Genomic DNA, 26,624 nt, shown 5'->3' with positions numbered 1-26,624 from the left:
GGCTCTTTCTTCCCGGCACGTGACGTGGCTCCGCCCCGAGAGTGCCATTGGCCGCCGCCGCCGCCGGTGGGCGGGTGCGTGGGGGGCGCGGCCCGCGGTGGCGATCGGGGAAACTGAGGCCTCGGGCTTGCCCACGCGGGAGAGGGGGATTGGAAACTCAGCTCTCCGGGACCATGTGGGAAACTGAGGCAGGAGGATGGTGACCGGGAGTTCATGGGTACAAGAGAGGAAACAGCCCCGGGACCTCGGTTTTGGGGGGGACTAGTGGCTCGACCCGAGGCCACCACTTGTTAGGTTGAAGGCTGGGGGACGCGAGTGGGGAAACTGAGGTCCGGGAGAACGATGCAGTGGGGAAGCAGCCCCGCGCGGGTTGACGTGGGTCGGAAGCCCGAGGCCGGGAGTGAGTCTCTAAAGGGTTAAGTTCCACCCTCTCCGGCGACCCTCGGTTCATCCCATGACTGGGCCCCAGCGGAGCCCGCCAGCCAATTATAGAAAGGCTAGTTATTTCTCCCTCAGCCAATCAGTAGCAGCCGCTGGATTCCCGCCGCGCCCAATCAGAACGAAACTCCTGACTGCACCAAACTCCGACTCCGCCCGCGGGCAGCCGTCCACATCGGCCAATCAGCAGGAGCCCCCTGGCCTGACGCATCCAATCAGTTGCAGGGACTGGTCTTCAGCCAGCCAATCAGCTTCCGAACCAAAACCTGTCGCGCGGGTCTAGCCCCTCCCCGCGTGGACGGAGGAAGGGGCGGAGCTAGGCTGGTATCTCGCTCGGACGATGTGGGTCCAGCCTTTGTCCCCGGACCCTGTCCTGGGCCCTTTGCCCGGGGACTCCCCCAGCCGCCGGCAGGGCGGAAAGTCCGGGGTGGGGACGCCCCGAAGCTGCGGGCGCCGTGGACGGGGCTCAGACGCGAGTGCGTTTGCCCGGGCCCCCTGGGAAGAGGGGACAGGACACTGGGCGCGGGGCTGGCTCTCCAGGGAACAGGACCTGCCTTCCCACCTGGACCTTGATCACCTCCTCAGTGGGCCTCAGGCCTGCAAATTCGTCCCTCATCCTGTCCGTCTTCCACCCTGGCCCCAGAAGGATCTTTCTAAAGTGCAGCTACTATGACAAGCCCCTCTCCTGCTCTTAACCCTTCTATGGCTCCCTATTACCTTTGACAAATAAAATTAAAACTAACCCCTGTGACCTTTTTGATCACTTACAGCACTTCTATAGGGCAGATATTATCAACTTTATTAGACAGCTCAGCAGATGAAGAGATTGCCCAGAGTCACACACCTCTTCTGTGGATTACAAAGTCTATTCTTTGCTACGTGGATAAGGTCCAAGCAGCCTAGTCCTGTAACTATTAAGGAAATTGAACTTGGGTTTTTTTTGGGGGGGGGGCGGAGGCTGGCCAGTACAGGGATCGAACCCTGGACCTTGGTGTTATCAGCACTATGCTCTAACCAACTGAGCTAACCAGCCAGCCCATCAGCTGGCTTTAAAATAGGGAGATTATCCTGAATTATCTGGATGGGCCCAATGTAATCACGAGGATCCATTAAACTGGAAGAGAGAGAATCAGAGGGAGAGGTGACTACAGAAGAAGTTTGGTTTTTTTGTTTTTTGTTTTGGTTTTTCCTTCTATTTATAGAAGCTTAGAGTGCTCTCATATAAGAAGTCTTTTGTTCCTAGGGCCGGCCCGTGGCTCACTTGGGAGAGTGTGGTGCTGGTAACACCAAGGCCCCAGGTTCGGATCCCTATATAGGGATGGCCGGTTAGCTCACTTGGGAGAGCGTGGTGCTGACAACACCAAGTCAAAGGTTAAGATCCCCTTACCGGTCATCTTTTAAAAAAAAAAGTCTCTTGTTTCCGAAGGACCCCCTATTGCTGGCATTTTCTCTAGAAGCTGGAAGAGACAAGGGGACAGATTCACCCTTAGAGCCTCCAGAAAGAGACACTGGACACAGCCTCCCAACACTATTTTATTGATTTATTTTTAGTCAGCTGGCTGGTACAGGGATCCAGACCCTTGACCTTGGTGTTACAAGGCTGTGCTGCAACCAACTGAGCTAACGAGCCAGCTCCTAACACCTTTATTTTGGCCTAGTGAGATCCATGTAGGACTTCTAACCTACAGAATTGTACAATCACACATTTGTGTTGTTTTCAGCCTCTAAATTTGTGGTCATTTGTTACTAATACACAGGCTAAAGAAGAAAAATCATGATCATATCAATTGATGGAGAAAAACCATTTGACAAAATTCAACACCTATTCATGATAAAAACTCTCAGCAAATTAGAAGGAAGCTACCCTCAACTTGCTAAGGAATATCTACAAAACTTTAAACCGAACATCATACTTACTGTTGATTCACATATATATATTCTTTTGCATCTGGCATAGGGATCTGAACCCCTGACTTCGGTGTTATAAGGCTGTGCTCTAACCAACTGTGCTAACCAGGTGACCCCTACTTCCCACTAAGATTGAGAACAAGGCAAGGATATCCACTCTCACCACTCTGACTCAATATCATCAGAAAAGGAAATAAAAGGAATACAGATTGAAAAGGGAGAAATAAAACTCTCTTTGCAGATGTCACGATGATCTATGTAGAAAATCCCAAGAAAGCTACAAAAAAACACTCCTAGAATTAATAAGGGAGATCGAGAATGTTGAAGGATAAAGATTAACATGCAGGCCTGGCCGAGTAGCTCAGCTGGTTAGAGCACAACCTTGTAACACCAAGGTCAAGGGTTCAGATCTCCATCTGGCCAGCCGCCGAAAAAAGATCAACCACAAAAATCAATTGCAATACACGTGCGAAAAACTGAAATTAAGAACACAATGCTGTTTATAATACTTAGACGTCAATCTGACAAAACATGTACAGGATTTTTATACTGAACACTACGCCACGCAGATGAAAGAAATCAAAGCAGATTTAAATGAAGAGGAGACACACCATGTTCATGGACGGGGAGACTTCAGCATAGTAAAGATGTCAAGTTGCCCCAAGTTAATATGCAGGAGCAGGGCAATTCCTATTAAAATCCCAGCAAGGTGGCTTTGCTGACATAGGCAAGACTATTCTAACACCCAAGTGAGGTGGCCTAATGGGCGTTTAAGGGCTTTACATTAGGCCTCCATTGTGTCTTTTCCTGCTGTATCCCCTAGACGCTCAGGTACCACATTCTCTCCGTTCCCACTTCCACGTCTTTGCTTAGGCAGGGAGACCAGAGCGGCCTGCCGGGATTTCCCTAGGATCTGTGGACCTGCCCCGGCCCAGCCCCCGCCCAGCACCCAGCACTGGCAGGGGAGGGATCTGACAGGCTGATGATGAGAAAGGAAATTCCCCTGGAACCTGTTTCTCGGCTTCCGGGCTCAGCCAGGGTGCCCGCTGGAAGGAGACGCCTGGCCCAAGACCTGGGCCCACCATGGCCTCGGCCCTGAGCCCACCCCGGGTCCCCAAGCCCAAGGGGATCCTGCCTTCCCACTACTATGAGAGTTTTCTGGAGAAGAAGGGGCCCTGCGACCTGGTAAGGCAGGGCAGGGGGCCAGGCACATCTGGGCAGCCTGGGCAGATGTGGCAGCTCTCTGAGTCTCAGTCTCCCCACTGGCCAACGGGGGTGGCAGGTGGTGCTGGATGGGTCAGGGCACGTGCTGGGGCCCGGGGAGGGCTCTGATCATTTGTCTGTCTGTCTCTCTCTCAGTCCCTCTCTGTGTGTCTATCTCTGTCTCTCTCGGTGTCTCTTCCTCCGATTTGATTTCTTTCTCTCTTTCTCTGTCTCTCTCTGCCTGTCTCTGTCTCTCTTTCTCTTTGCCTCAGTCTTTCTCTCTGTCTCGGTCTCTTGGATATAAACAAGATCGGGGACTTCCTCCAGGAAATGGAGAGCCCTCTGACTCCCGTGCCTCCTCCTGCTCCCAGCCCACAATGAACCCATGAATCTCAGCTGTAGGGGTCAAGACCAGGGCAGGTGGCATGTGGGGACCGTGAGAGCTGGTGGAGGCCACATTCGGCAAGACCAGATACTAACCATAGGACTGATGTGTGTGTGCGTGGCTTCCTTGGGATAAAGTCTCAGCCCCCAAGTTCCCCTAAGGCCCCATCTCTCCCGTCCCACACCCCACATTTATTTTCTGCTATAGCCCAAGCCAACCACTCCCTGCTTTTCCTTGCCCTCCTCCCTACCCTTGTCACTGGGGCTCCCTCCATCTAAAGTGGCCTCTCCTTCCGTCCCCATGCGTCCAAATCCGTCGCAACCAACAAATCCTCTAGAGGCAGCGCATCAATGTACTTAAGAAAGATCATGGGCCCGGCGTTCAAGAGACCCAGGTTCACATCTCCGCTCCAAGCTTTTCTTACTCCCTGGCTTTACTCAAGTGAATCTCAATCTTTGAGCCTCAGTTTCCTCTATGATGAAATGGGTAGATTAGGGTTATTGTCATGGTTACAAGAGAGGGGTAGCTCTTAGCACATTGAGGACCTGACTCAGGGTGGCCACTTTACATGTGTTAACTCACCTAACCCTCACAAGAGACTCCAAGGTAGGTACCGTTATTATCACCATTTTATAGCTGGGGAAACTGAGGCACAGAGAGCTCAAATAACTTGACCAACAGCACGTAGCTGGCACGTGATGAGACAGGTCTGACCCTACTGATTTAATTACGTATTGCTCTATTCCCAGTGCCAGGAACAGTGCCTGGCACAGAGTAGGCCTCAGTAAGTGTTAGTTAAATGCATGTATGTATCTATATAGGTATTTATGAATGGATGGGCGGATGGATGAGTGGACAGATGGATGGATAGGTAGGTGGGTAGATGGGTGGGTGGGTAGATGGGGATGGGGGATGGGGGATGGATGGTGGGTGAGTGGATGGATGTGGGGGTGGATGGAACACCACAATGTTAGTTAGTTCAACTTACTCCGACATTCCCCACCTCCATAGGTTGGGGACTGCTCCCAGTCACCCATCCCATCAAGGCTCCGTTTGGTCCTTTCTCGGAGGATAATAGATACCCAGAAGCTGGGCCATGGGTGGGAGGGCCTCTCTGAAAAGGCAACATATGATCAGAAACCCAGAGCAGGTACTGAAGGTAGAGCTATGTGGAGATCTAGGGGAAGAGTGTCCAGGCAAAGAGAACAGCCTGTGCAAAGCCCCCGTGGCAGAAGTAGGTATATTGAAGGCGTCCGGCTCAGCAGCCTCACTTCCTCCCTTTCTCCACCTTTGGTCCCCAGGATTACAAGAAGTTCTGGGCAGGCCTCCAGGGTCTCACCATCTATTTCTACAAGAGCAATCGGGATGTCCAGGTAAAAATGGGAATGGGGGCTCAGGAGTTGGCCCACCCTTGACCCCAGGAATGAAGCGTAAGATGTATGGTGTGGCCAAGACAGCAGCTCCGTTATCCAGGTGGTGTGAAAGGCCACAGGCTTGGTGCTCAGACCCTCCGCTTCTGTGTCCCCAGCACGTGGAGAAATTAGACCTGGGAGCCTTTGTGAGGCTCACAGACGAGGCTCCCTGGGGAAGCTTGCGTGACACTGGCACCCACTTCAGCCTGGTCCTCCGGAACCAGGAGATCAAGTTCAAGGTAGGTTCCTTGTGGGAGCTGGTGGGAGACACCCCCTCCCCACCATGCCCACCATTAACACACACTAGTGTGGAGTTGCACAGATTCTTCCACTGGGCTGGTGACACTGGGCAAGTCACTCAATCTCTGTGTCTGAGATATCTGTGAAAGAGCCTGTCGGCAGAGGGAACAGCCAGTGCAAAGGCCCTGGGGCAGGAACATGCCTGGCATGTTGAAAGAGGACATGTAGCTGGAACAGAGTGATCGAAGGTGCGAGAGGGAGATGGGAGGCAGGCAGGTAATGGGGGTAAGTCGTTCAGGGCCTTGTGGGCCTCAGTGAAGACTTGGGCTTTTACCATGAGTGAGGCAGGAGCCCTGGGAGGGTTTAGAGCATCAGAGGTGTGTATGATCTGATTTATGTTTTTCAAATGTTTGTACAATAACATTAAAAAAATAATAATATCCCACATTACTGAGGACTTATATTCAGACATCATCCTAAATTAACCTGTGCTAATTCATTCAACCTTCAAAAACAGCCCATAGAATCAGGAACTATTATTCCCCAGTCCCATTTCACAGATGAGAAGACCAAGCCCCAATGACATGGACTCTTCTCTACCCCTAGGTAGAGAGCCTGGAGTGTCGGGAGATGTGGAAAGGCTTCATCTTGACAGTGGTGGAGGTAACTGTGGTTACCCTCTACCCCCCTCTCTCCCGTTCCCCAACAGACCTACTCAGAAATCCTTGTTTTTCTTTCCATCCTTCATTCCCCAAACGAGCCTGTGGAGTGTTGCACACTGGTCTCAAACTGTGGCCCCCGAGCCACATGTAGTCCATAAACACATTTTGTAGGGCTAGCAGGTTAGCTCAGTTGGTTAGAGCGTGGTGCTAATAACATCAAGGTCCAGGGTTCAATCCCTGTACCAGCCAGTCGACCAGGAAAAAGAAAAAAATATATATATATATATGTATATATAGTTTTGCAAACAGAGTTCTAAAATTTTAAAAATTAGCTGCCATCTTAAAGCCAGGAATTCTAGCCTACATTCCTGATTTATCTTTGGCACGTTTTTTTCCTGCCTGGTCCCTGCAGGCCAGTTTGAGGTCTGACTGATCCCCGCAGACAGTAGATTCTAGCACCCCTCTGGCCTCAGTTTGCTCGTCTGTGACTTGGGCACATCCGCCTCCCTTCACTGAGCTCCGGTGCGGTCTCTGTGCCTTGATCGCCCCTCAGCTCCGTATCCCGTCCAGCCTGACTCTGCTTCCCGGACACCTGTACATGATGGCCGAAGTGCTGGCCAAAGAGGAGGCGCGCCGCGCCCTGGAGATGCCCTCGTGAGTACCCCGCCTGGCCCGAGGGGCTGTGAGCTGGGCGTGCCGGAGCTGGGTTTGGGGCTGAGTACAGGGCCACATCAGGGCTGGGGTGGGGGTCAGCAGGGGCCATGCTGGGAGACGGAGAGGGGTCCTTGAGGGCGGGACCTGAACTTAGGGGTTGGGGTTGGGGTTCGGTCCCCAGGGATCGGGTCTAAGTGGCTAGAGGAGGGGACAGGGTCTCCGGAGGCCGGGGCCTAGGCCTGGAGGGCGGGGCAGGGTGACAAATCTGGGTGCCTAGAAGGTAGGGCTGGGTCTCCGGGGACGGGTTACTTGGTGGGAGGACGTGGCTGGAACCCCGGAGGCGGGTCCCGGGGCTGGGGGCAGAGCAGGGTCTTCAGAGGCGGTTCTAGGTGCCAGGGGAGCGGGGCAGGGCCTCCGGGGGCGGGTCGAGGTGCTCAGGTGCCTGAAACGCGATGCTGGGTCTCCGGGGGCGGGGCTTGGGCTTCAGGGAGGCGGCCTGCTCCAGGTGCTGTGTGGTCTGGGGTTGTTTTGGGGGGGCTGGTCGGTACGGGGATCTGAACCCATGACTTTGACCAGCCGAGCTGACCGGCCGGTCTCCGCCCCGCCCGCCCCCCGCTGCCCCCAGCTGCTTTCTGAAGGTGAGCCGGCTGGAGGCGCAGCTGCTCCTGGAGCGCTATCCCGACTGTGGAAACCTGCTGCTGCGGCCCAGCGGGGACGGCACGGACGCAGTGTCGGTCACTACGCGACAGACACTCAACGGGTGCGCCTGCGACTGCGCGGCTCGGGAATCCGGGATGGGAGGAGGGCCGAGCTCGGGGCGGGGTCAGGAGCTGCCTGGGGGCGGAGCCAGGGCCCGACACGAAATCCTCCGTCCGCGTAGCCAGGCTTAGGGGCGGGACCACGCACGTTGGGGGTGGAGTCCGAACCCGGGGGAGGGTCTTCTCTGGAGATTGAGTCGGGCCTTGTCCTACCAGTGGGCAGTGCCAGAACTAGGGACGGGGTCTTCCTTAGGGGTAAAGTCAACCGAGGGCCTGGTCCTGTGGGCGGGGCCTTCTCTGGGGGTGGAGCCAGTTGGACCCAGGTCCTCTGGGGCGGGGCCTCTTCTTGGGGGCGGGGCCTTCCCGGCGGGAAGCCCGAGCCGAGCCGCCCGCTCGCCCGCTGCCTGTGCAGGAAGCCCGTGGTCCGGCACTACAGAGTGAGGCACGAGAGCCCCAAGTACGTGATCGACGTGGAGGAGCCGGTGAGCGTCGGGCTGGGGTCCCGAGAAGCGCTCTGGCGGGGTCTGCGCCCCTTCCCTACCAGCCCTGACCGCGCCTCCCTATCCGCCACCAGTTCTCCTGCGCCTCACTCGATGCTGTGGTCAACTATTTCGTGTCGCGCACCAATAAGGCTCTGGTGCCTTTCCTACTGGACGAGGACTATGAGAAGGTGCTAGGTGGGTCCAGGACCCCCTCCGCGCCTCTCCCGCCCCTGTCCCGGGGGGGACACCCTTGGGCCAGCCTCTGGTCGCCATGCCTCCTCTAGGTCGCCCTCTCTGTTCCAGGCTTCGTGGAAGCGGATAAAGAGAACGGCGAGAGTGCGTGGGTGGCGCCGCGTGTGCCAGGTCTTGTATCCAGAGCTGCAGGGACAGAGATTACCCAGACCTTTCCCTCGAGGGGCTCCCAGGCTGGGGGGTGGGGTGGTGGACAGGGCCAGACACAGACACTCCCATCCCTGTGGGGTTGAGAGGAGAAACCTGGGGCTGGTGGGGGGCCAAGCAGCAGGCTTCCTGGAGGAGAGGGTGTTTGCTGAAGGTCCCAGCCACAGTCACGTGTGTACACATAAATGCAGGCGTACTCATTCACAAGCACAAAACCAGATGTGTATAGATACATATGCATAAGACACTAATATAGACAAGGGCTCAAGCATGTACATGAGGAGCCAGGAAGTGACACGCACACATAGACACATTAAACACGTGTACACAAGTCTTTTACATCTATTTAACTTATGCAAATTCAACCTGTGTATGCCTTTGTGCTACACGGGAATACAAATGCACAGGGACACATGTATGTACCCAGGCGTGCACACAGACCCACCATAAGGTGTCCCTGGACCGCGTGGGTCCCAACGGTGACCACCTTTCCCCACCAGGTCCTGCACCCCCTGCAAATGGCCCCAAGCAGCCACCTCCTACATCCATGCCTGCGTTCAGCCAGGACAAGCTGCCCCTGCTACCTCCATTGCCCCGGCTACCGAACCAGGATGAGAACTATGTGACCCCCATTGAAGATGCCCCAGCTGCTGAATATGTGAACCAGGATGGTGGGTGGGGGACAGGGCTCCCAAGAGCCAGGGGTGGGGGGGAAGCCTAACCACTCGATGGGACACACCACACCTCTATCCACACAGTGACTTCCTCTAGTCGGCCAGTCATCGTGAAGCCCAAGAAGTTGGCAAAGGTTCAGGCAAAGCCTCCAAAGCCACACATTGTGCCCAAGCCAGGTAGGGGTCCCCCCTCCCCAATCCCTCCCTCATTTGATAGAGGGCTGGCCTCGGCCGTAATCTGCCTTCTCTTCCAGATCCCAAAGTCCTCAACAGTGGCCTGGCCAAAAAGCTGGTGGCCAGCTTAGCCCAGCCTTCCTTCACTGCGACAGGTAAGGGGTCGGAGACAGGGGGGTACAGGAGGGTTTCCCAAGTGCGCAACTTAGGCAGCCATGCTGGGCCCCTCACTCCAAAGGGCTCTGCAATTTAATGCTGTGCTGTTGGTCTCTTGAAATTCCGATGCCTTGGAACACATTTTCATTTTCAAGGGGTCCTGCAAATCTGTAGCTAGTCCCGGGCGATGTGGGGTTGAGGGCACGGATTGGGGATTCCTGACCCAGCTGAAGCATCAGATACTGTCTCCACTCCCCCCACCAGAGCTGGCAAACGTGACAGCAGAGTTGGAGGAGAAGCTGCAGAAGAGACGAGCGCTGGAGCACTGAGTCAGACATGCTGGGGGGAACCAGTGAGTCCATGTTGGGGCATGGCACAGCAGGCAGATCATTTCTCCCAGGATTAAAACTCAAGTGACCCCAGGACCCAGGCGGTTGGCTTGGCTTGGCTTATGGTGGGTGAGGGGTCCATCAGATGTCTGCCCACAACCAGCCCCATCTACCCCCAAAGATCCTCAGCTTAGCAAAACTTACCACCTTTCCTGCAAGGAAAGCCCATTTTACATCTGGGAAAGCTGAGGTCCCAGTGCTCTCAGCGTGCTAGGCAGGACCACCCAGCCCCAAAGAACCAGCAGCAGGGCCTGGCCAGTGTCTGATTTTTATTAGGAGGTGAGTGAGGTGGAGCGCCTGCTCCCGGTTGGTGACCCCCCGTCAGGAATTAAGGCTCTAAGCAGCAAGAGAGACAAGGGTACCCAGCTAAAACAGCCAAGGCCTGGCTGTGGCCTCAAAACAACCCAGCTGGGTGGGTGGTCCGGTGGCCTAGGTGAGGCTGGTGTTGGAGCTGCTCGTGGCACTGCCCCGCTTCTGCAGGCAGCGCACAGAGCTGGGGACTTGTAGACCTGTCGTCACCTGGAAGCTGCCACACCATACCTGGGAGAAAGAGGAGAGGAGGGAGGCTCAGCCACGAGCTCCAGCACCCAGAGCCACCCCCTCCTATCCCTGGCCAGGGAGGGTGACTCACCGTGAAAGCAGGCAGCAGCGGCTGTGTGAACTTGGCCTTGAACGTATGCAGCAGTTGACTAGTGCGGGCATTGTAGAAAGACAGGAGGCCTGGGGTGGAGGGCAGAGCGATGGGGACCGTCAGAAGTGGGATGGGGACGAGGGGAGGGGACGCAGGCAGAGGCGAGGGAAGGGCAGAGTCGGCTAGACACAGCAGCCAGGGCGTGGGGTCACCTTGGTGGAAGTCACAGTGCACACCCAGGCAGTCGGGCACAGGGGCGTCCAGCGCCTTGACCTTGTTGGCGTGCTTGGCCGTGAAGCTGATCTGCAGCCAGTTGTTGACGTGCAGGCACCAGGACGCGGCCGTCTTGCCCAGCTGGTCGAAGCGGCCCAGGCTGCGGTAGGCCACGCCCACGCCGAACGCCTTGCTGTCCCGCTCGTAGCGCACCTCCCAGTAATGCTCCCCGCCGTCCATCAGCGTGTCCCCTGTGGGGTGGACAGTGGGGTCTGGGTAGAACCAAGTCCCAGATGCTCTTCCACAAACGGGCAGCCGCCCAGGTACTCCCCGGGCCACAGGTAGTCCCTTCAGATACTCCTTGGGCCCCAGCTATTCCTTCCAGATACTCCTCGAGACACAGCTATTCCCTCCAAATACTCCTGTGACTCTAGCTCTTCCCTCCAGATACTCCCCGGGCTTTAGCAACTCCCTCAAGAGATGCATTAAGCCCAGATACTCCCCACATCTGTTACTCCTTTCAGATATTTCCAGGCCTTAGAAACTTCCTCTAGTTCCTCCTCAGGTGCAGATTCTGTCCCCACTGTGCCCCCCCTTCCCATTCTGCCCGGAGACGAGACAATCTCCAATCCCTTGCTCCTGGCAGACTCTAAACATTCCCACAGGCTTCAGTCCTCAAGTCCAGATCCTCCCCAGGACTCAGTGACTCCTTCCTGTCACTCTCTGAATCCAGATTCTACCCAGACCCCAACCTGTCATTCTCCCGTGCCTTGGCTACTTCCGAGGCCTGGAATCCCCCCAGGTATTCCCCCAAGCCAGTTACCCCCCAGGCCTCAGCTCCTCCTGGTGTCCAGATACTTTTCCAGCTTCACCTACTCTCCCCAGATGCCCTCTGAGTTGTGATGCTCCTCCAGCTGCAGCTCCACAGAGTCCAGATGCTCTCCTGATCTAAGCTAATCCCTGAGCCCCCATCCGGTCCTCCCCAGCCCCCAGACCCAGATTCTTGCCTCTGAGCTACTGCCCCACAGCCCAGTGCAGCTACTCTTTAAGCTTTAGCTTCTCCTCACACTCCTGCCCCTCCCAGATCACAGCTCATCTCTATATAAAGTCTCAATTCCTCCCCACATACAAGATTATCCCCCACCAGGTCTGCTCCTCCCTGATTTCAGCTACTCTCCCACCCACAAATTGCTTAGGCTCTGTCCCAAGCATTAGCTGTCTTTCTCAAATCTCAGCCACTCTGCAGACCCCCAACCATATCTTCCCAACTGTCACCCATCCCAGATGCTTCTCAGAAAATCCAGATCCTCCACAGAACCATAACTTGCTCTCAGGCCCTAGCTTATCCACAGACACCAGCTACTCCCCAACTTCTTCCCCCCTAGATATTACTGACCACCCTGATTTCCTTATACCTCAGAATCTTTCTCCAGCTCTTTTCTGGACAGTAGCGATTCCCCTAAGCTGTAGTTCCTCCACTGACTCCAGCTTCTCCTTGGCAGGATCTAATCTTTCTGTGGTACTGTCTGCTCCTCCAGTCCTACCCAATCTTAACTCCTCCTCAGACCCCAGGTACTCTCTCTGGCTCCTCCACATGCCCTCAGCCACTTCCCCAAACTCTTGCCTGCTTCACCTGCTCCATATGCAACTCTTCTTCCCAGCTACTCCCCAAATCCCAGCTACTCCACAGACTCTAGAAACCTCCTCTCCAAGCTCCTGCCCAGCCACTCCTCAGTCCACAGCCTCCTTCCTTAGCTGCACAAACTCTAGCTCTCCCTGGTAATCCCTTCACCCCAAATATTCCTCTTCCCCGAGTACCAGAACAACAGGTGTTCTGACCACTCCCAGAGAAGCTTTGTTGATGGCTGCCTATTTCCCCAGACAAAGGGGTTCTCCCCTACCCCCCCCCCCCCCAGGCCCTGTCCAGAACACCCATCTCCCCTTCCTTACCCAGCACTGTGTAGGACTCAGCTGTGAAGCGATCCCGTCCCCCACGACCTGAGATCATCCTCTTGGGAGACGGAGCACCTCTGTGGGTAGCGGGGAGGGAAAACGGCTCGATTCAGCTCTTGCCTTCCCCATATGACAGCTTCCCTGGTCCACCCCAGCCACTGTGGACATTTGCTCCATCTCTGACAGTTTCTGGCTCTTTCCGTATACTGCGTCCTTCATGTTCCCCCCCCCCCACCAGGCCCTGTCCAGAACACCCATCTCCCCTTCCTTACCCAGCACTGTGTAGGACTCAGCTGTGAAGCGATCCCGTCCCCCACGACCTGAGATCATCCTCTTGGGAGACGGAGCACCTCTGTGGGTAGCGGGGAGGGAAAACGGCTCGATTCAGCTCTTGCCTTCCCCATATGACAGCTTCCCTGGTCCACCCCAGCCACTGTGGACATTTGCTCCATCTCTGACAGTTTCTGGCTCTTTCCGTATACTGCGTCCTTCATGTTCATGTCAGAACACGCCTGTGCCTGGAAAACTCCTATTCAACTGTCAAAACCCTGTCCGAAGTCTCCTCTCCCTTCATTCACTCTCTGGGCTCCTCCAGCCCTGGCCCCTCCCTCCACCCCAGCCCTGACCGCAGCGGGCTCTGTGTGTCCATGTCCAGCTTGATCTCTTCCACCCGAGACTCAGGGAGGGGAGGGGACAGGCTACCTGGCTGGGGAGTTGACGGGAGACGCCGTCCGCCCCTTGCCATCTTTCTCGCGAGCCTTGATATCCTGCACCTTCCCGCCCATAGCGTCCCACTCCACGAAGAAATCATTCACCCGCAGGTTCTGGTGGGATGTGGACGCATCCAGGCGGAACATGTACGCTGGGGCCAGGCAGACGTGGGAGTCACAGAGGTGGGGAAACCCAGAGGACACAGAGAGATAGACAATGACCAAGACAGACCAAGACAGGGACAGAGACCAGAAAGAGAAAAGGAGACAGAGACCAGGACTGAGATAGAGAGACGGACAGACAAAGGCTCCAAGAAGGACAGATGTCTCAGAGACAGACAGGCAGAAATACACAAGACAGACAAGATGGGGAAGGGGAAAGGGGACAGAATATGGAGCCAGAGGAGTGGAGGCCGAGGGGTTGTTGCCTAAACACTTCCCAGGACTGGAGGCATTTTCAAACCAACTGCGCTGCCCTGTGGTTCCACTGAGGATTAATCTCAGGAAAGGGGGTGGACTACAGCATGACGGAGTTAGGCTAGACTGCAGAAGGACTTCCTAGCAGGAAATGCAAAGGTGTCACTGTGGGAGGCTGTGGAATCTGTCTTCACTACTGATATCCCATCCCCACCTCTACAAAGGACTTATCTATTTTTCAGAAAAAGAGAGAGTGTGTGTCTGTGTATAAAAACCATCCAGGTATAATAGGATCAACTTCAGAAGCAAAGGACAAAAGCAGGGTTATACCACACACTCAGGCTAAGGAAACCACTGTGGACTGAGCTTTGAACTTTGAGCTTCCTGGCAGCCAGGGCAACAAGGGCCACAGAACCCTGATGAGAGGATTCTCATGACACACTGGTCCCTGGGGTCTGGGGAGGGAGGGGCTGTGGAGTCAGGGGTGGGGTAGGGGTGGGAGCCGTCACCTGGTGTCTCCAGGGTCACTGGCTCGGAGAACTCGCCTGCAACTGCCTTGTTACAGGCCTTCACCCGGAAGTTCATGTATTTCATGTCAAACTTGAGACCTGAGAGGCAAGAGAGGGATCTCAACATTGTGCACTCTCTGAGACTCCAAGCAAAGGTTAAGAGCCCACCACGTCCCACAGTAATCCCACCACCACCCCTATTCAAAGGAGCACCTGGCAAACCACATCTTACCCCTGAGAAACGATCCTTGCCCTCATCTACTTGTGGGGTTATGGGTTACTTGATTCAGACTCCAACCCAGGCTGGCCAATCAGAATGCTTTATGTCCCAGTCACAGTGATTGGTTCAGGGATAGGCACATGACCCAAGCTGGCCAATCAGAATTGGCCCTGGGACTTTGGTATGATAGCAAGCACAGTGGCTCTTTTCTCTGGGCTGCCGGCTAGGAGGATGTGTCTCATGGGAGAATTTGCCAGCACATTTGGCTTGGTTCAGGATCCCTATTCATGTCTCTCTGCACACTGTCCCCTTCCCACCCTTTGGGTGCCACCTGTCCACCCACAGCACCTATGGCCCAGCCTCTAGCCCAGACCCACATGTCTAGTGAATTCCTGAACATCCCACCTCCCACTGCCACCAGGATGCCCTTTCTCCAAGCATCGCATATAGCAGTGGACAGCCCCTGCTCTGAAACCTCCCATAGCTCCCCTTGTTCTGGGGGTAAAGTATGTTCTTCCTCTCACTTCTCCTGCAAATGTAGTTTTCTCTGCAAACTTAACTAGTTCCAGACACAAAGTCTCAGTACTCTGGCCTCTGAGCCCTTGAGTAGGCTATTCCCTCTGCCTGGAAGACTGTTCCCACCACCCATTCTGTTTCAGGCCTCTGCCTGGCTGCCACCTCCTCCAGGTGCCTGTCCAGACTGCCTCTCCCTTCTCCTTTGGCTGCTCTTTTCTGAGAGTTCAGCGGCGTGCTCAGCAACACCCATTCACTGCCCCGGAGCTACGACTCCCATCCAGAATGCTCATCTGGCTATCAGCGGTCTGGACTCCTGTACCTCAGTTTCCTTCACTGCAAAGTGGCAATCATATGCTCCACACCGAGCAAGGTTCACAGGAGGATAGCACGAGTCAAGGAACATAAATCCTAAACACAACCAAGCCCCTCCTGTCTTTTGAAGCAATCCACGGAACAGTAGATGGATCGCAAATAAACACGTAAGTGAACCGCGTTCATCAGAATCCTCAGAATCCTCACGGCTGCATAGCTTTTGATGGATCCAACTTCCTGCCCCAAGAAATTCACTCACTAGGAAGTCTGTAAAACGTGGGCGGGTGTGGCTATAAAGAGGTAGCATCCAGGAGCCCTGGGATAAAACAGATCTATACCTTGACCATGGTGGTTACACAAATTTACACGAGAGGAAACCGTACGGAGTTGTGCACACACGCACAGAGGGATGCGTGCAAAACAGGTGAAAGGTGAACATACTACGCGGATTGTACCGAGGTCAAGATCCCTGTTTTGACATTGAACTCTAGTTATGTAAGCTGCCACTGTTGGCAGAAGCTGGATGCAGGGGACATGTGTCTCCCTGTACTTTTTTTTTTTTTTTTCAATTTCCTGTCTATAATTATTTCAAAATAAGAAGTCACAATAAAACAAAATAAAACAAAAAGGAGTGCCTGGAGGAAAGGTTTGTGGAATCCTATTTGAAAAATGGGGTGTGTTTATTTTGATTCCTATACAAAGGATAAACCAACAGCTTCTCAGTCCTTCTAGCTGGCTGGTGACTTTTTCTCCCTGCAATTAGCATGCTCATTATTAACCTTGTAAGATAATTACAGATAACCAGCAGGCTGATTACAGTCCAAGAGCAAGCTAGTGACAGGTGATAGTTAGCATGTCAGCAAGACTACCCGCCCCTGAGGGATCCCCCAGGCTCAGAATGGCTTCTTAAACTCATTAGGGATCCCCAGGGTTATCCTTCTGCAGACCCTCCCCCCACCAGCCATGTGGATCCCCCAGGCTTTTTGATTTCTTATCACTGTCAAAGAAATTCAGATGGGCTGGCTGGTTAGCTCAGTGGATAGAGCGCCACCTTGTAACACCAAGGTCAAGGGTTTGGATCAAAACAAACGAAACCAAATACTGGGAAGGTGCTCCCAGGACACCAGCGGGAAGGGAGAGATTTTCCTCTGCTCTGTTCACCGCTGCGAGGACAGAGCATGGTGTATACTGCAGGCACTCAAAAAATCAGAATGGGGGCCGGCCTGTGGCTCACTTGGGAGAGCGTGGTGCTGACAACACCAAGCCAAGGGTTAAGATCCCCTCACCGGTCATCTTTAAAAAAACAAAACAAAAAAAATTAGAATGAATGAATGGCTGCTGGATAGTAGAGATAAGAGGGGGACACACAAGGGTGCCTTCACTTCCTGTGCCTCAGTTTCCTCATCTGTAAAATGGTCATCATAAGCATGCCCGTTATACATGAGTAAAACGCTTAGCTGTCACCCGTATCGCTTCCATTAGTGTTACTTTCTGATATTGCTGATCAGCCCGGCCAGGCTACTCCCACCTCTCATAAGCTTTGGGGATCGTCAAGAAGGCCCTGGTCCACTGACGGGAAAATGGGAGCCCTCAGGGGTGACCTCGGGGCGCTGCCCGCACCTGTCAGGGTGTACTCTGTCTGCCGTATCTCCTCGATGACCATCCACGCCTGGTCCTCCTTGAGGCGGGGTGGGCCCTCGAAGTTGGTCGGCCGGTACTCCAGCACGAAGTGGTCAATCTTGCTGTCCTCCTCCGGCATGCGCCACACCAGGGTCACACAGTTATCCACCACCAGGGACTCAGCCAAGTCGATCACTGGGGCGCTGGGCACTGCCCAAGACAGAAGGGAGAGGGGGTCAGGCTCGGTACCCGGGGTGGGGTGGGGTGGGGGAGAGGACTTGCCAGAGCCCCGCCCACCCATGTGATATAGTCTTGGGGGCGGGGCCCCCTCAGGGTTCTACAAAGGGGTAGGGAGGGGGGTAGAGCTTTCTCAAGTTTCCATCAAGAAAACAGAACTTCTCCAGAATTCTCTTACCAATTGGGGGCATGGCTCTCTCTGGGGCTCTACTACCAGGGGGTCTTTCCCACAATGCCGTTTTCCCCAAGGGGTGTAGCCTTCTCAGGGCTTCACCACTGGGGGCAGGGTTTCCCCAAGTCTTTGCTACCGGGTGGGTGGGGCTCCACTATGGCTCCACCCTGGGACGGGGCCTTCCGAGGATTCAGACACTCATCCATACTCCAGGCCCCCTCTCAGGGCTTCCCAGACTCCCAGGCCATTTCCCTGAAATCCTGGCCGTCCAGTGAGTTCCCCTCTCACCAGGCAGGAACTTGATCGCCTGTAGCACCTGCCGCTCCTGTGCAAAGTCCACCATGAGGTGACTCATGTTGTCGCTGACCTTGGCTTTCAATGACAGCCGGAAGGCAGGGGCCATTGTCACACTGCAGGGAAGGAGGTAGAGGTAGCCTGCTGGCAGGTGTCTCAGGGCAGCCCCAGGCCTGGTCGTCTGAGATGTGGGACCCCCCTCCCCCATGTTCCGGTCCAGTGCTGTTCACCTGGGTGTCCCACCTTCACACCAGGGGCAGGGCACTGGGGTGAGGGTCAGATCCCAGCATCTTACCCATCTTTGATTTGCTTTGCAGCCTAGAGAGAGAGACAGAATAAAATTCAAAGACTTGTCTCGATCAAATCAGAGAGCCACTATACAGACAGGAAGACTGAGGCCCAGCATAGTAGCCATTTGCCAAAGTCCCCCAGCACTGAGGAAGAAACCCTCCTTCCTCCTTCTAGGCTGTGCCCTGAAGGGATAGGAAGGCAAAAACATGTCCCCAACCACACCCCAACCTCCTGCCCAGTGCCCAGTACATACAGTTGGCAGCTTTAGCAAATAAAAAAACAGGACGCCCAGTTAAACTGGCATTAGATAAATAATGAATTATTTTTTTAGTGTAAGTATGTCCTGTGATATTTGGGATATACTTACACTAAACACTGCGTGTGACATACTAAAGAAATTATTCATTGATAAATCTTAATTTCAGATCAACAACGAATACTTTTTTTTTTTTAGTGTATATCTTGTGCAATCTTCGGGGCACACTTATGCTAAATATTCCATGGATGGGTCATACTTATACTAAAAAATTACTCGTTGTTGACCTGAAATGCAGATTTAAGTGAGCACACTATATTTTATCTGGCAACCTTATGGGTAAAGCATCAGGGACGCCCACCTGAGGAAAGTCCTCACTGTCCGTGGCCTGCAGGGTCTGGTTGGCTGTCTCCAGAAGCTCCTCGGAGCTCTCCAGGGCCCGCGTGCAGGCAGCCAGCTGGTTCTGCAGGTAGCATGGCTCCAATGGGCAAGGTGCCAGGCCCCAAAGGAGAAAACAACCCACCACAGTGCCTCAACCCTTCCCAGGGCTCCCCACCACCTTCAGGATCCAGGGTACCATGACTTTCTAGAACTCCAGGGGGCAGAAGGGGGTTGGAGACTCAAGAGTCTGGACAAGTCGGGCCTGACTCCCGGCAGTATATCAGAACTTCCTGGGGAATCCCTTCCTTAAAAATTCACATGTCCAGGGGCCGGCCTGTGGCTCACCCGGTAGAGTGCGGTGCTGATAACACCAAGGCCACGGGTTCGGATCCCATATAGGGATGGCCGGTTCGCTCACTGGCTGAGCGTGGTGCTGACAACACCAAGTCGAGGGTTAAGATCCCCTTACCGGTCATCTTTAAAAAAAAAAAAAAAATTCACATGTCCAGGCCACACCTGAACTGCTGGTCTCTATATTCCCTGGGGAGGGGAATTTGGAATGTTAGTAAGTTTCCCAGCATGTTTGGATGCCACCCAAGTGACCCCAGCTTGGAGTCTGAGAGCCCATGGGAGCCATGGCAGGTGTTTGAGCAGAAGTGATACCATCAGATCTTGGGAAGCCATGGGATTGGGTGAGAAATGGGAGGCACTAGGTGAAGACAGGAGGGGAAGACTGAGTGAGCCTTGAAGGTGTGGTGATGGAGAGGGGTTAAGGGACAGCAGGTAGCTGGGGGACTGATGGGCTAGGGAGGGGGGCAGGGGAGACACCAGACACTTGGGAGCATCTAGGTTTGAAGAAAGGTGCTGAGGCCAGCTGGGCTCTGTTGAGGCTGAGGGTTGCAGTGGTCCAGCCCCACACCTGCAGCTCGTAGGTGCGGCTGGCACGGTCCTGCTTTATCTTCATGAGCATGCCCTCCTTCCGTTCCTCCAGGAGGGAGATGAGGCTCTGGAACTCCGCTTCAAGGTCCTCCTGTGCCTTGGTTGAATTTGCCTGGGTCAGAAGGGTCAGGATTGGCCAAAGCCCGTGTTCAGATGGGGAAACTGAGGCTTGGACATGGCCTGCCAGGCCCAGCCTCCCACGGGCACGAGCAGCAACAGGCCAGTTCCTATGGCTGCCACCTCCCTCCCTCCACCTACCCGAGCCTTCCCCGCCCCCCTCACCTCCACGTTCAGCAGCATCTGTTTCAGGGAGTAGATAAAACTCTGAATCTCTTCGTTCTTCACAGCCAGTGTGGTGATGATCTTCCGCAGAGCCTCCTGCTCCACCAGAAATAGGAACATGAACATGAACACACAGGGCAGATAAGCCCCTCGGCGTGGTCTGGCTCCACCCTCCAGGAATCCAGGAAGGAGATGGGGGGGCTCCCATGCTAATGGCCATGGCCTTGTGCACTTGCTAGAGGTGAGCTCCCAGCCCTATGGACCTCACCTAGCACGTGAATACGTGGCACATCTCCATTTTACAGGGGAGGAAACTAAGGCTCAGAGAGAGAGCCTCTCAGGAAGGGACAGATCCTGGCCCTGGACCACATCTGCCCGAGCACAAAGCCTTCAACCCAGTGCCCACATCCTGAAGGTGGGTCATGAGCTGGGGTAAGGGGCATGAGCTGGGGAAAGGGTTATCTGTGGGAAGAAAACCCCCCAGGGAAGTGGGAGAGCCCAGGAACAGGGATGAGCCAAGGAAGGGGATACCCTGGGGATGGGGCCTACCTGGGCAAAAGAGATTAGGAAGGAGAAAGGGATTACCTGGACAAAGCCACAGAGCCCAGGTAAGTGGGGAGGGGGAAGGGAGCTCTTGAGAAAGGGAACGAGGGGGGAGGGAAGATTCGTGGGCGGTTCGGGCTTGGGCCTCTGGTTGCGACCCAGGCTTCGATGGGCCCCTTTTCTGGGGGTACAGGGTTGGCGGCGGGGTCGGCACTGCGGAGCTGGTGGGGCGTCCTCGGGGGGCGGGCCGGGGCGAGGGCCGGGACCCCCGGTCGGCGGCGGGGATGGCAGGTGTGGGGGATGGGGTCAGGGCTGGGACCCATGTCCTGGGGTAATGGGGGGCTTGGCGGGGCGCCTGGCCCCAGGCCAACATAATAGGGGGGGCTGCGTCCCAAATGGGGAGGGGAGATCCGGGCAGGGCTGCGGCGGGGGCGGGGCCTGGAGCGCCGAGCAGCTGCAGGGACGGGGGCGGGGGTCGCTGCGGCAACACCTGGTCCCCTCCCTTGTCCCCCCCCCCCCCGCGGGCCCCGCCCCGTCCTACCCTCTGGTCCTCCATGGCTGCAGCCCAGGTCACCCCAGCCCGGCCCGCGGGACTTGCTGGCTCTTTGAGTCCCCAAAGAGCCTTTGCCGCTGCCGGGAGCCAATGGCCCGCCGAGCCCTCGCCGCCGCCGCGCCCCGGGTCAGCGCTCCATCACTGGCCGCAATGCGCAGGCGCGGCCGCAGAGGCACGCTGGGAAATGTAGTCCCGCGCTGGGGTCGCCCAGAGCCCGGACCTCCAGAGCCTGGGGCCCAGCCGGTGACATTGGTAGTAGATGTCTGAGCTAAAGAGAGCCCCAAGCTGGGAGACAGAATGCCTGATTCGACCCCCAGCCTTGCTATAGGACCTCCAGACCATCCCTAGTACTCCCGTGACTCAGTCTCCCCACTTCTTCTCCCTCTCTACTCAAACTGGTATTTTAAGCCCTCACCCCGCGAGATCTGGCCCTTGACCGTTCACAGGCTATGCACTTACCGAAAAGCCAAGGCCTTTCCCCAAGCGGGTGTTCAACCTCCAATACCCTCTTTCCGTCCTCACACCACAACCGAACTCCTACACATCCCACAAAGCCCCAGGCTCTAACATCTCCTCTCTAGAACCCTCCCCGCCAGCCCAGAATTCACAGGGCTAGGAATGACTGAGTCTAGCTCTGTCTTCCTTATATGATTGGAAGGGTCTGGAGCTGAATCTATCCAGGGTCGTCTGCCGAGAGTGGGGGAGAGGGGGCTTCCAACGAAGGGGGCTGAGTGTCTGCTAGGGAGGTGCAGAGCTCGACCGCAGGGGCCTCCTTGTGGCTGACAGGAACACGACTGTGAAGGATGCGTGCTTTCTGGTTCCGAGTGAGAAAGGAGGTCATTCAGCGGTTGCATATGAGACATTGTGGTCTGTGGGTCTGCCACCTCCTCTCAAGAGGCCCTGCTGACAGGGGAGGGGGGCAGGGCTGGGAGGAACTATAGAGCCTATGAAATCCCTCAACTGGGTCCCCAAACATCTCCCCAGCACATAGCAGCAGGAGGAACCCCCACACCTGCGGTAGGACCCAAAGTCAAAGTCATCGGTAGAAATCCATTCCTCCAATCCTCCAAGGAAGACATTGGGGGGCAAAATAATTGAGGCAGGAATCCCGCCATTCAGTCCACCACTCAGGCCTCTGCCATCTGCCCCCTCCCCCACCGTGTCACCTGCTCTTCCAATGTGTGCCCCAGTCCAGATGCGTTTATGTAGAGCTTTCCAGAAAGGTGTCTGCTCACTGGGACACATCCCCCCCAACACACACAGTTTCACATAAGCACACTGCCTTTTAGATAGAAAACACTTTGGGGAAACCGAGGCAGGAGGTGGCAGGAAGTGGAGCCCGCAGAAGCTTCGAACACCGGATGTCTGACACTTCTTCCTCTCCGGCGTGGGGTGGAGACTGCGGCAGGAAGTCTGTCGCATGGGAGGGGGAGAGGGGGACAGCTGGGACAGGGCTGATGGGCCAGGAGTGGGGTCCCTGGACATGGTGCTGGTCCTCCTGGTGCAGTTGTGGGGTGAGTACTTGGCCCTCCCTGCCCTCTGCACCCCTCTCCTGTTGCCCGTTACACCCCACTGCCGGCCCCTCCTGCTCGGAGTCCCAAACTTCACAAGGTCCCTTCTCCCTCTGATACTCAGGACCTGATGTGGGTTGAAAGATTCAGGAAGGGTCTTCAGAGGGGAAAATTCAAACCATGACCTACATGCCACCCTTGCATGACTTGGCCCCGTTCCTCTCTGACCTCTAGCCACCTCTCTACACGCCCTGTCTTCCGCAGCTCTGTCCTGCTGGTCTTCCTTCCCTCCCTCCCTCCCCTCCTTTCCCCAACATGCCAGGCCCGATCCCACCTCCCTGGATCTCATCTCTCTGGCTGGGCTCCATTGCATCTCAAACACCAAGAACTTGACCGGACCTCACCTTCTGGGGGGTCTAACAGGCACCTGACTTATCACAGCCAAAAGCAAACTCATTCTTTCTGCTCCAGCCCACTTCTCCCTCAGGGTCCCCCACCACAGGCCACCATGCACATAGTCCCTCAGGCCAAATCCTGGGCATGCTCCACCATTCCGCCTTCCGTCTTCCCCAACTCCAGCCTACTCGCGCTTCCTCTGGGGACGACCTTCAAACTCTATCCATGTCTCTCCCACCCCAGCATCACAGGCCCGGACCAGTGTGGTCACCAACTCCCAGGTGTCCCCTCTTCTGCCCCTGACCCCTGTACCCCACAGTGTGTTCTCGCCATGTCAGTCAGGGTGACCTTTTCATTAAAACTGAAACTCGGGGCCGGCCTGTGGCTCACTCGGGAGAGTGCGGTGCTGATAACACCAAGGCCACGGGTTCGGATCCCATATAGGGATGGCCGGTTGGCTCACTGGCTGAGCGTGGTGTTGACAACACCAAGCCAAGGGTTGAAATCCCCTTACCGGTCATCTTTATTAAAAAAAAAATTAAAAAACTGAAACTGGACCATGTCTCCTCCCTGCTCCTTTGGTTTCCCATCACATTTAGATGAAAAGATAATCTGCCCCCTTTCCCCACCTCCCCATCCACCCCCGTGGCCCACAAGGCCTTCTGTTAACCACCCCCTACTGACCTCTCCCATCCCACCTCCCTCTGTCCCTGTCACTCTCTCTGCTGCAGCCACACGGGCCTCCTCGCTGTTCCTCCAACACACCAGGCTCAGTCCTGCCCCAGGACCTTTGCACGTGCTGTGCCCTCTGCCTGGAACGCTTCCAGACCTTCTTTCCCACAACTGGTTCCCTCTTACCATTCAGATCTCCCTTCAAATGCCACCACCTCAGAGAGACCCTCCCTGGCCACCCTCTATAAGTCGATTCTCCCTCCCTTCACTGTTACCCTCTGTGGTCACTCCCCATTCCTCTCCTCCATCAGGATTCTCATTTCATGCCTTCCCATGTCTCTCTTACCCCAGACCATCAGCTCCTCAAGGACAGGGATTTTGTTCAGGGCACCCAGCATAGGGCATGGCACATGTTAGGTGATACTGATGTGGCTGAGAGCTGGACACGTCATAGATAGAATCCATCTTGAAATTCCACAAGAGCTGACTGAGTTATACCCATCTCACAGATGGGGTCATTAAGCCTTAGTGATGAGAAGTGACCTTCCAAAGGTCATACCGACAGTGAGGTTTCAAACCCTTACTGCAGGGTCACTAGGGGAGTGAGTCACACACACACTCATGTGCACACACTGAGAAAGGTCTCACCCACCTCTTCTGTCCCCCAGCCATGCAAGGAGCCACAGGCCTGAGTATACAGCAGGGGCCCAAATCACTATGGGTGAGACAGGGCAGTCAGGTGACCTTGGCCTGTCAGGTGGCCCAGACCCAGGCCTGGGAACGTCTCCGTGTTGGGTGGACCAAGGACGGTGATGTCATGTGCCAGCCATACATCACCAACAGCAGCCTCAGCCTGGGGGTCTGTGGGCCCCGGGGACAGCTGTCCTGGCTGGCACCTGGTGATCTCACCCTGCGACTGGACCGTGTCAGCATGAACGACAGCGGGGACTATGTGTGCTGGGCAGCTACGGAGATTCCTGAGTTGGAGGAGGCTGAGGGTAATGGGACACAGCTCGTGGTGGAAGCAGGTATGAAAGCAAGTGGGAGAGACGGAAGATTCTAGAATCTTAAGACTCTTGATTTGTTTTGTCTTGCTTTTTGGCAGCTGGCCAGTACAGGATCCAAACCCTTGACCTTGGCGTTAGAATCATAAGACTCTTGGTCTCAAGCTCCTAGAAACATACAACTCTAAATTCTTCACATCAGACTCTTAGGATGAGAAACCCCCCAAACTCGAGAACATTGAAGTCTAGAATCACAGAACCAAAGACACACTAGAACATACCATTCCAGACCGGGGTTTAGCAAAGTTTCTGTAAAAGGCCACACGATCTCTCTTGCAGCTACTCCACTCTGCCCTCGGGGCATGAAAACAGCCATAGACCACACAGACATGAATGGGTGTGGCTGGGGTCCGATAAAACTTTTTTTTTTTCCTTTTTGTCTTTTTTCGTGACCACCAACGGATCGCAACCCTCAGTGTCGCGCCCGTACTGGACCGGATCGCAACCCTCAGTGTCGCGCCCGTACTGGACCGGGACCGGCAACGGGATCGCAACCCTTGGTGTCGCACCCGCACAGCGCTCAACCAGTGAGCGGACCGGTCTCTATATGGGATCCGAACCCTCGGTGGGAGCGCCGCCGTGCTCCCAAGCTCCGCACTCTACCGAGTGCACAACCGGGCCAGCCCCCGATAAAACTTTATTTAAAAAAGACAGGCCGTGGGCCGAATTTGGCCTGTAGGCTGTAGTTTGCTAACCCTTATTCCAGAATGTCACAATCATAAAGATTCTTGAGAATATACAATTCTGGAGTTTTGATGAAAACAATTCCAGAATCTTTTTTAAAAATGTTATTAGATTATATCCTGAATACAAAGGAACACACATACCGTAAGTGTCCGGCTCAGTGGATTTTTACCACCTGAACATGCCCATGCAACCCCCACCAGCTCAAAAACATAACATTTCCAGCCTCCCAGATATCCCACATGGTCCCCCTGATAGCACTGCCCCTGCCCCCAGCACTGTCCTGACTTCTACTAGCATTGATCTATTTTTGCCTGGTTTTGTATTTATTTTGAATGGATTTCTCTTTTGTGTCTGGCTTCTTTCCCTCTGCGTGATTTCTGGGAGACTTATCCATGTTGGTGCATGTGGCAGTGGTCCATCCTTTTTCCTCAGTGTAGACTATTCCATCGTGTGACTACACCACCATTATCAAACTGGATTGATCCAGTTTCCTATTGATGGATGTTTGGGCAGCTTCCACCTTTTGGTTAGTATGGATAAGTCTGCTCTGAAAAATCAGGGCTTGTCTTTTGGCAAAAATATGTATATGTTTCTATCCTATAGGGCTGGCGGGTTAACTCAGCTGGTTAGAGCGGTGTTATAACACCAAGGTCAAGGATTCAGATACCTGGACCGGCCAGCTCTGGGAAAAAAAAAAAAGAAGGAATCTTACACTTCTAGAATCATAGGGACAGAAGGTTCTGGGATCTTAAAATTAAAGCATGTATTGTCCCCTAAGGAGGCGAATATTGTTTCTTGGGGGTTAAAGAATCTTACTCTTTTTATGTATAAAGCATAAATACACATACAGAACATATGCAGATTTACAAGTATATCTGTGGAATTAAAATTTCATGGGGAACAAATTAAGATTTCAAAAAAGTCTAAAAACGCCTCCTTAGGTGGGTGATAATGAAAAAAAGTTTAAGAAATACCAAAATAAAGGCATAGACTATTCTAGAACCATTCTAGACTATTCTATTTAGAATTGCAGTATCTTAAGTACTTGAAATAGACTCAGAATTTTGCAATCTCAGAGTGTGTAAGAGCAGAGAATTCTAGATTTCTAGAATCCAGAAGTGAAGGTCAGACTCTCAAAGTCGGAAAGAACTTTCTAGATCAGCAAAGTTGAGGCCCCAGAGAGGACCAAGACGTGGCCAGCGTTGCACACAAGGCGGGGGTGCAGCCCAGTTTCTGCAGAGCCCGGCTCCCACGCTCGCCCGGCTCTGCCGCGACACCCTTGCGCGGGACACAAGCCACCCAGGCCCGCCG

General features: G+C 54.7%; 4 protein-coding genes and 1 non-coding gene across 5 annotated transcripts in view; 2 read left to right on the top strand and 3 right to left on the bottom strand.

The window, feature by feature from the left end:
- Positions 1-1,054, bottom strand: part of MPND (MPN domain containing) — a 10,010-nt gene extending 8,956 nt beyond the window's left edge. The window contains exons 1-2 of the mRNA XM_008584428.1: positions 1,001-1,054; positions 825-933 (exon numbers count right to left, since the gene is read on the bottom strand). Of these exons, the coding sequence (XP_008582650.1) occupies positions 825-933; positions 1,001-1,054 (163 nt within the window). The remainder of the gene's footprint in view (positions 1-824; positions 934-1,000) is intronic.
- Positions 1,055-1,397: 343 nt separating this feature from the next.
- TRNAI-GAU lies at positions 1,398-1,471 on the bottom strand. The gene has a single exon. It is a non-coding gene; the product is annotated as a tRNA-Ile (tRNA).
- Positions 1,472-3,429: 1,958 nt separating this feature from the next.
- Positions 3,430-9,970, top strand: STAP2 (signal transducing adaptor family member 2). Its single transcript, XM_008584416.1, has 13 exons — positions 3,430-3,531; positions 5,236-5,307; positions 5,463-5,585; positions 6,193-6,249; positions 6,802-6,902; positions 7,528-7,662; positions 8,073-8,142; positions 8,235-8,337; positions 8,446-8,505; positions 9,042-9,212; positions 9,300-9,392; positions 9,470-9,544; positions 9,810-9,970. The coding sequence occupies exons 1-13, from the start codon at positions 3,430-3,432 to the stop codon at positions 9,872-9,874; spliced, it is 1,227 nt and encodes a 408-aa protein (XP_008582638.1). The 3' UTR covers positions 9,875-9,970.
- Positions 9,971-10,183: 213 nt separating this feature from the next.
- On the bottom strand, positions 10,184-21,141 carry FSD1 (fibronectin type III and SPRY domain containing 1). Its single transcript, XM_008584415.1, has 13 exons — positions 20,972-21,141; positions 19,888-19,983; positions 19,586-19,717; positions 18,647-18,748; positions 18,034-18,056; positions 17,733-17,854; positions 17,036-17,245; positions 14,368-14,466; positions 13,434-13,593; positions 13,004-13,083; positions 10,778-11,029; positions 10,566-10,654; positions 10,184-10,474 (listed from the first exon to the last, which is right to left on the bottom strand). The coding sequence occupies exons 1-13, from the start codon at positions 20,984-20,986 to the stop codon at positions 10,364-10,366; spliced, it is 1,491 nt and encodes a 496-aa protein (XP_008582637.1). The 5' UTR covers positions 20,987-21,141; the 3' UTR covers positions 10,184-10,363.
- Positions 21,142-22,466: 1,325 nt separating this feature from the next.
- TMIGD2 (transmembrane and immunoglobulin domain containing 2) overlaps positions 22,467-26,624 on the top strand; it is a 7,821-nt gene continuing 3,663 nt past the window's right edge. The window contains exons 1-2 of the mRNA XM_008584427.1: positions 22,467-22,497; positions 24,231-24,590. Of these exons, the coding sequence (XP_008582649.1) occupies positions 22,467-22,497; positions 24,231-24,590 (391 nt within the window). The remainder of the gene's footprint in view (positions 22,498-24,230; positions 24,591-26,624) is intronic.

The sequence above is a fragment of the Galeopterus variegatus genome, unplaced genomic scaffold, assembly GCF_000696425.1.
Source record: "Galeopterus variegatus unplaced genomic scaffold, G_variegatus-3.0.2 Scaffold3258, whole genome shotgun sequence".
NCBI lineage: Eukaryota > Metazoa > Chordata > Mammalia > Dermoptera > Cynocephalidae > Galeopterus > Galeopterus variegatus.
The sequence above is the reverse complement of the archived record's forward strand: the minus strand, read 5'-3'. Positions and strand labels throughout refer to the sequence as shown.

Bases quoted from the DNA above. Each gene is read 5' to 3' on its own strand.
- STAP2 (XM_008584416.1), top strand. From the start codon at position 3,430: ATGGCCTCGGCCCTGAGCCCACCCCGGGTCCCCAAGCCCAAGGGGATC. The intron at 3,532-5,235 runs GTAAGGCAGGGC...TTTGGTCCCCAG, and splicing joins AGAAGGGGCCCTGCGACCTG to GATTACAAGAAGTTCTGGGC. The intron at 8,143-8,234 runs GTGAGCGTCGGG...ATCCGCCACCAG, and splicing joins TGATCGACGTGGAGGAGCCG to TTCTCCTGCGCCTCACTCGA.
- FSD1 (XM_008584415.1), bottom strand. The intron at 18,057-18,646 runs GTGGGCGTCCCT...CTCTCTCTCTAG, and splicing joins ACAGTGAGGACTTTCCTCAG to GCTGCAAAGCAAATCAAAGA. The intron at 13,084-13,433 runs GTAGCCTGTCCC...CGCTACCCACAG, and splicing joins CCCGTCAACTCCCCAGCCAG to AGGTGCTCCGTCTCCCAAGA.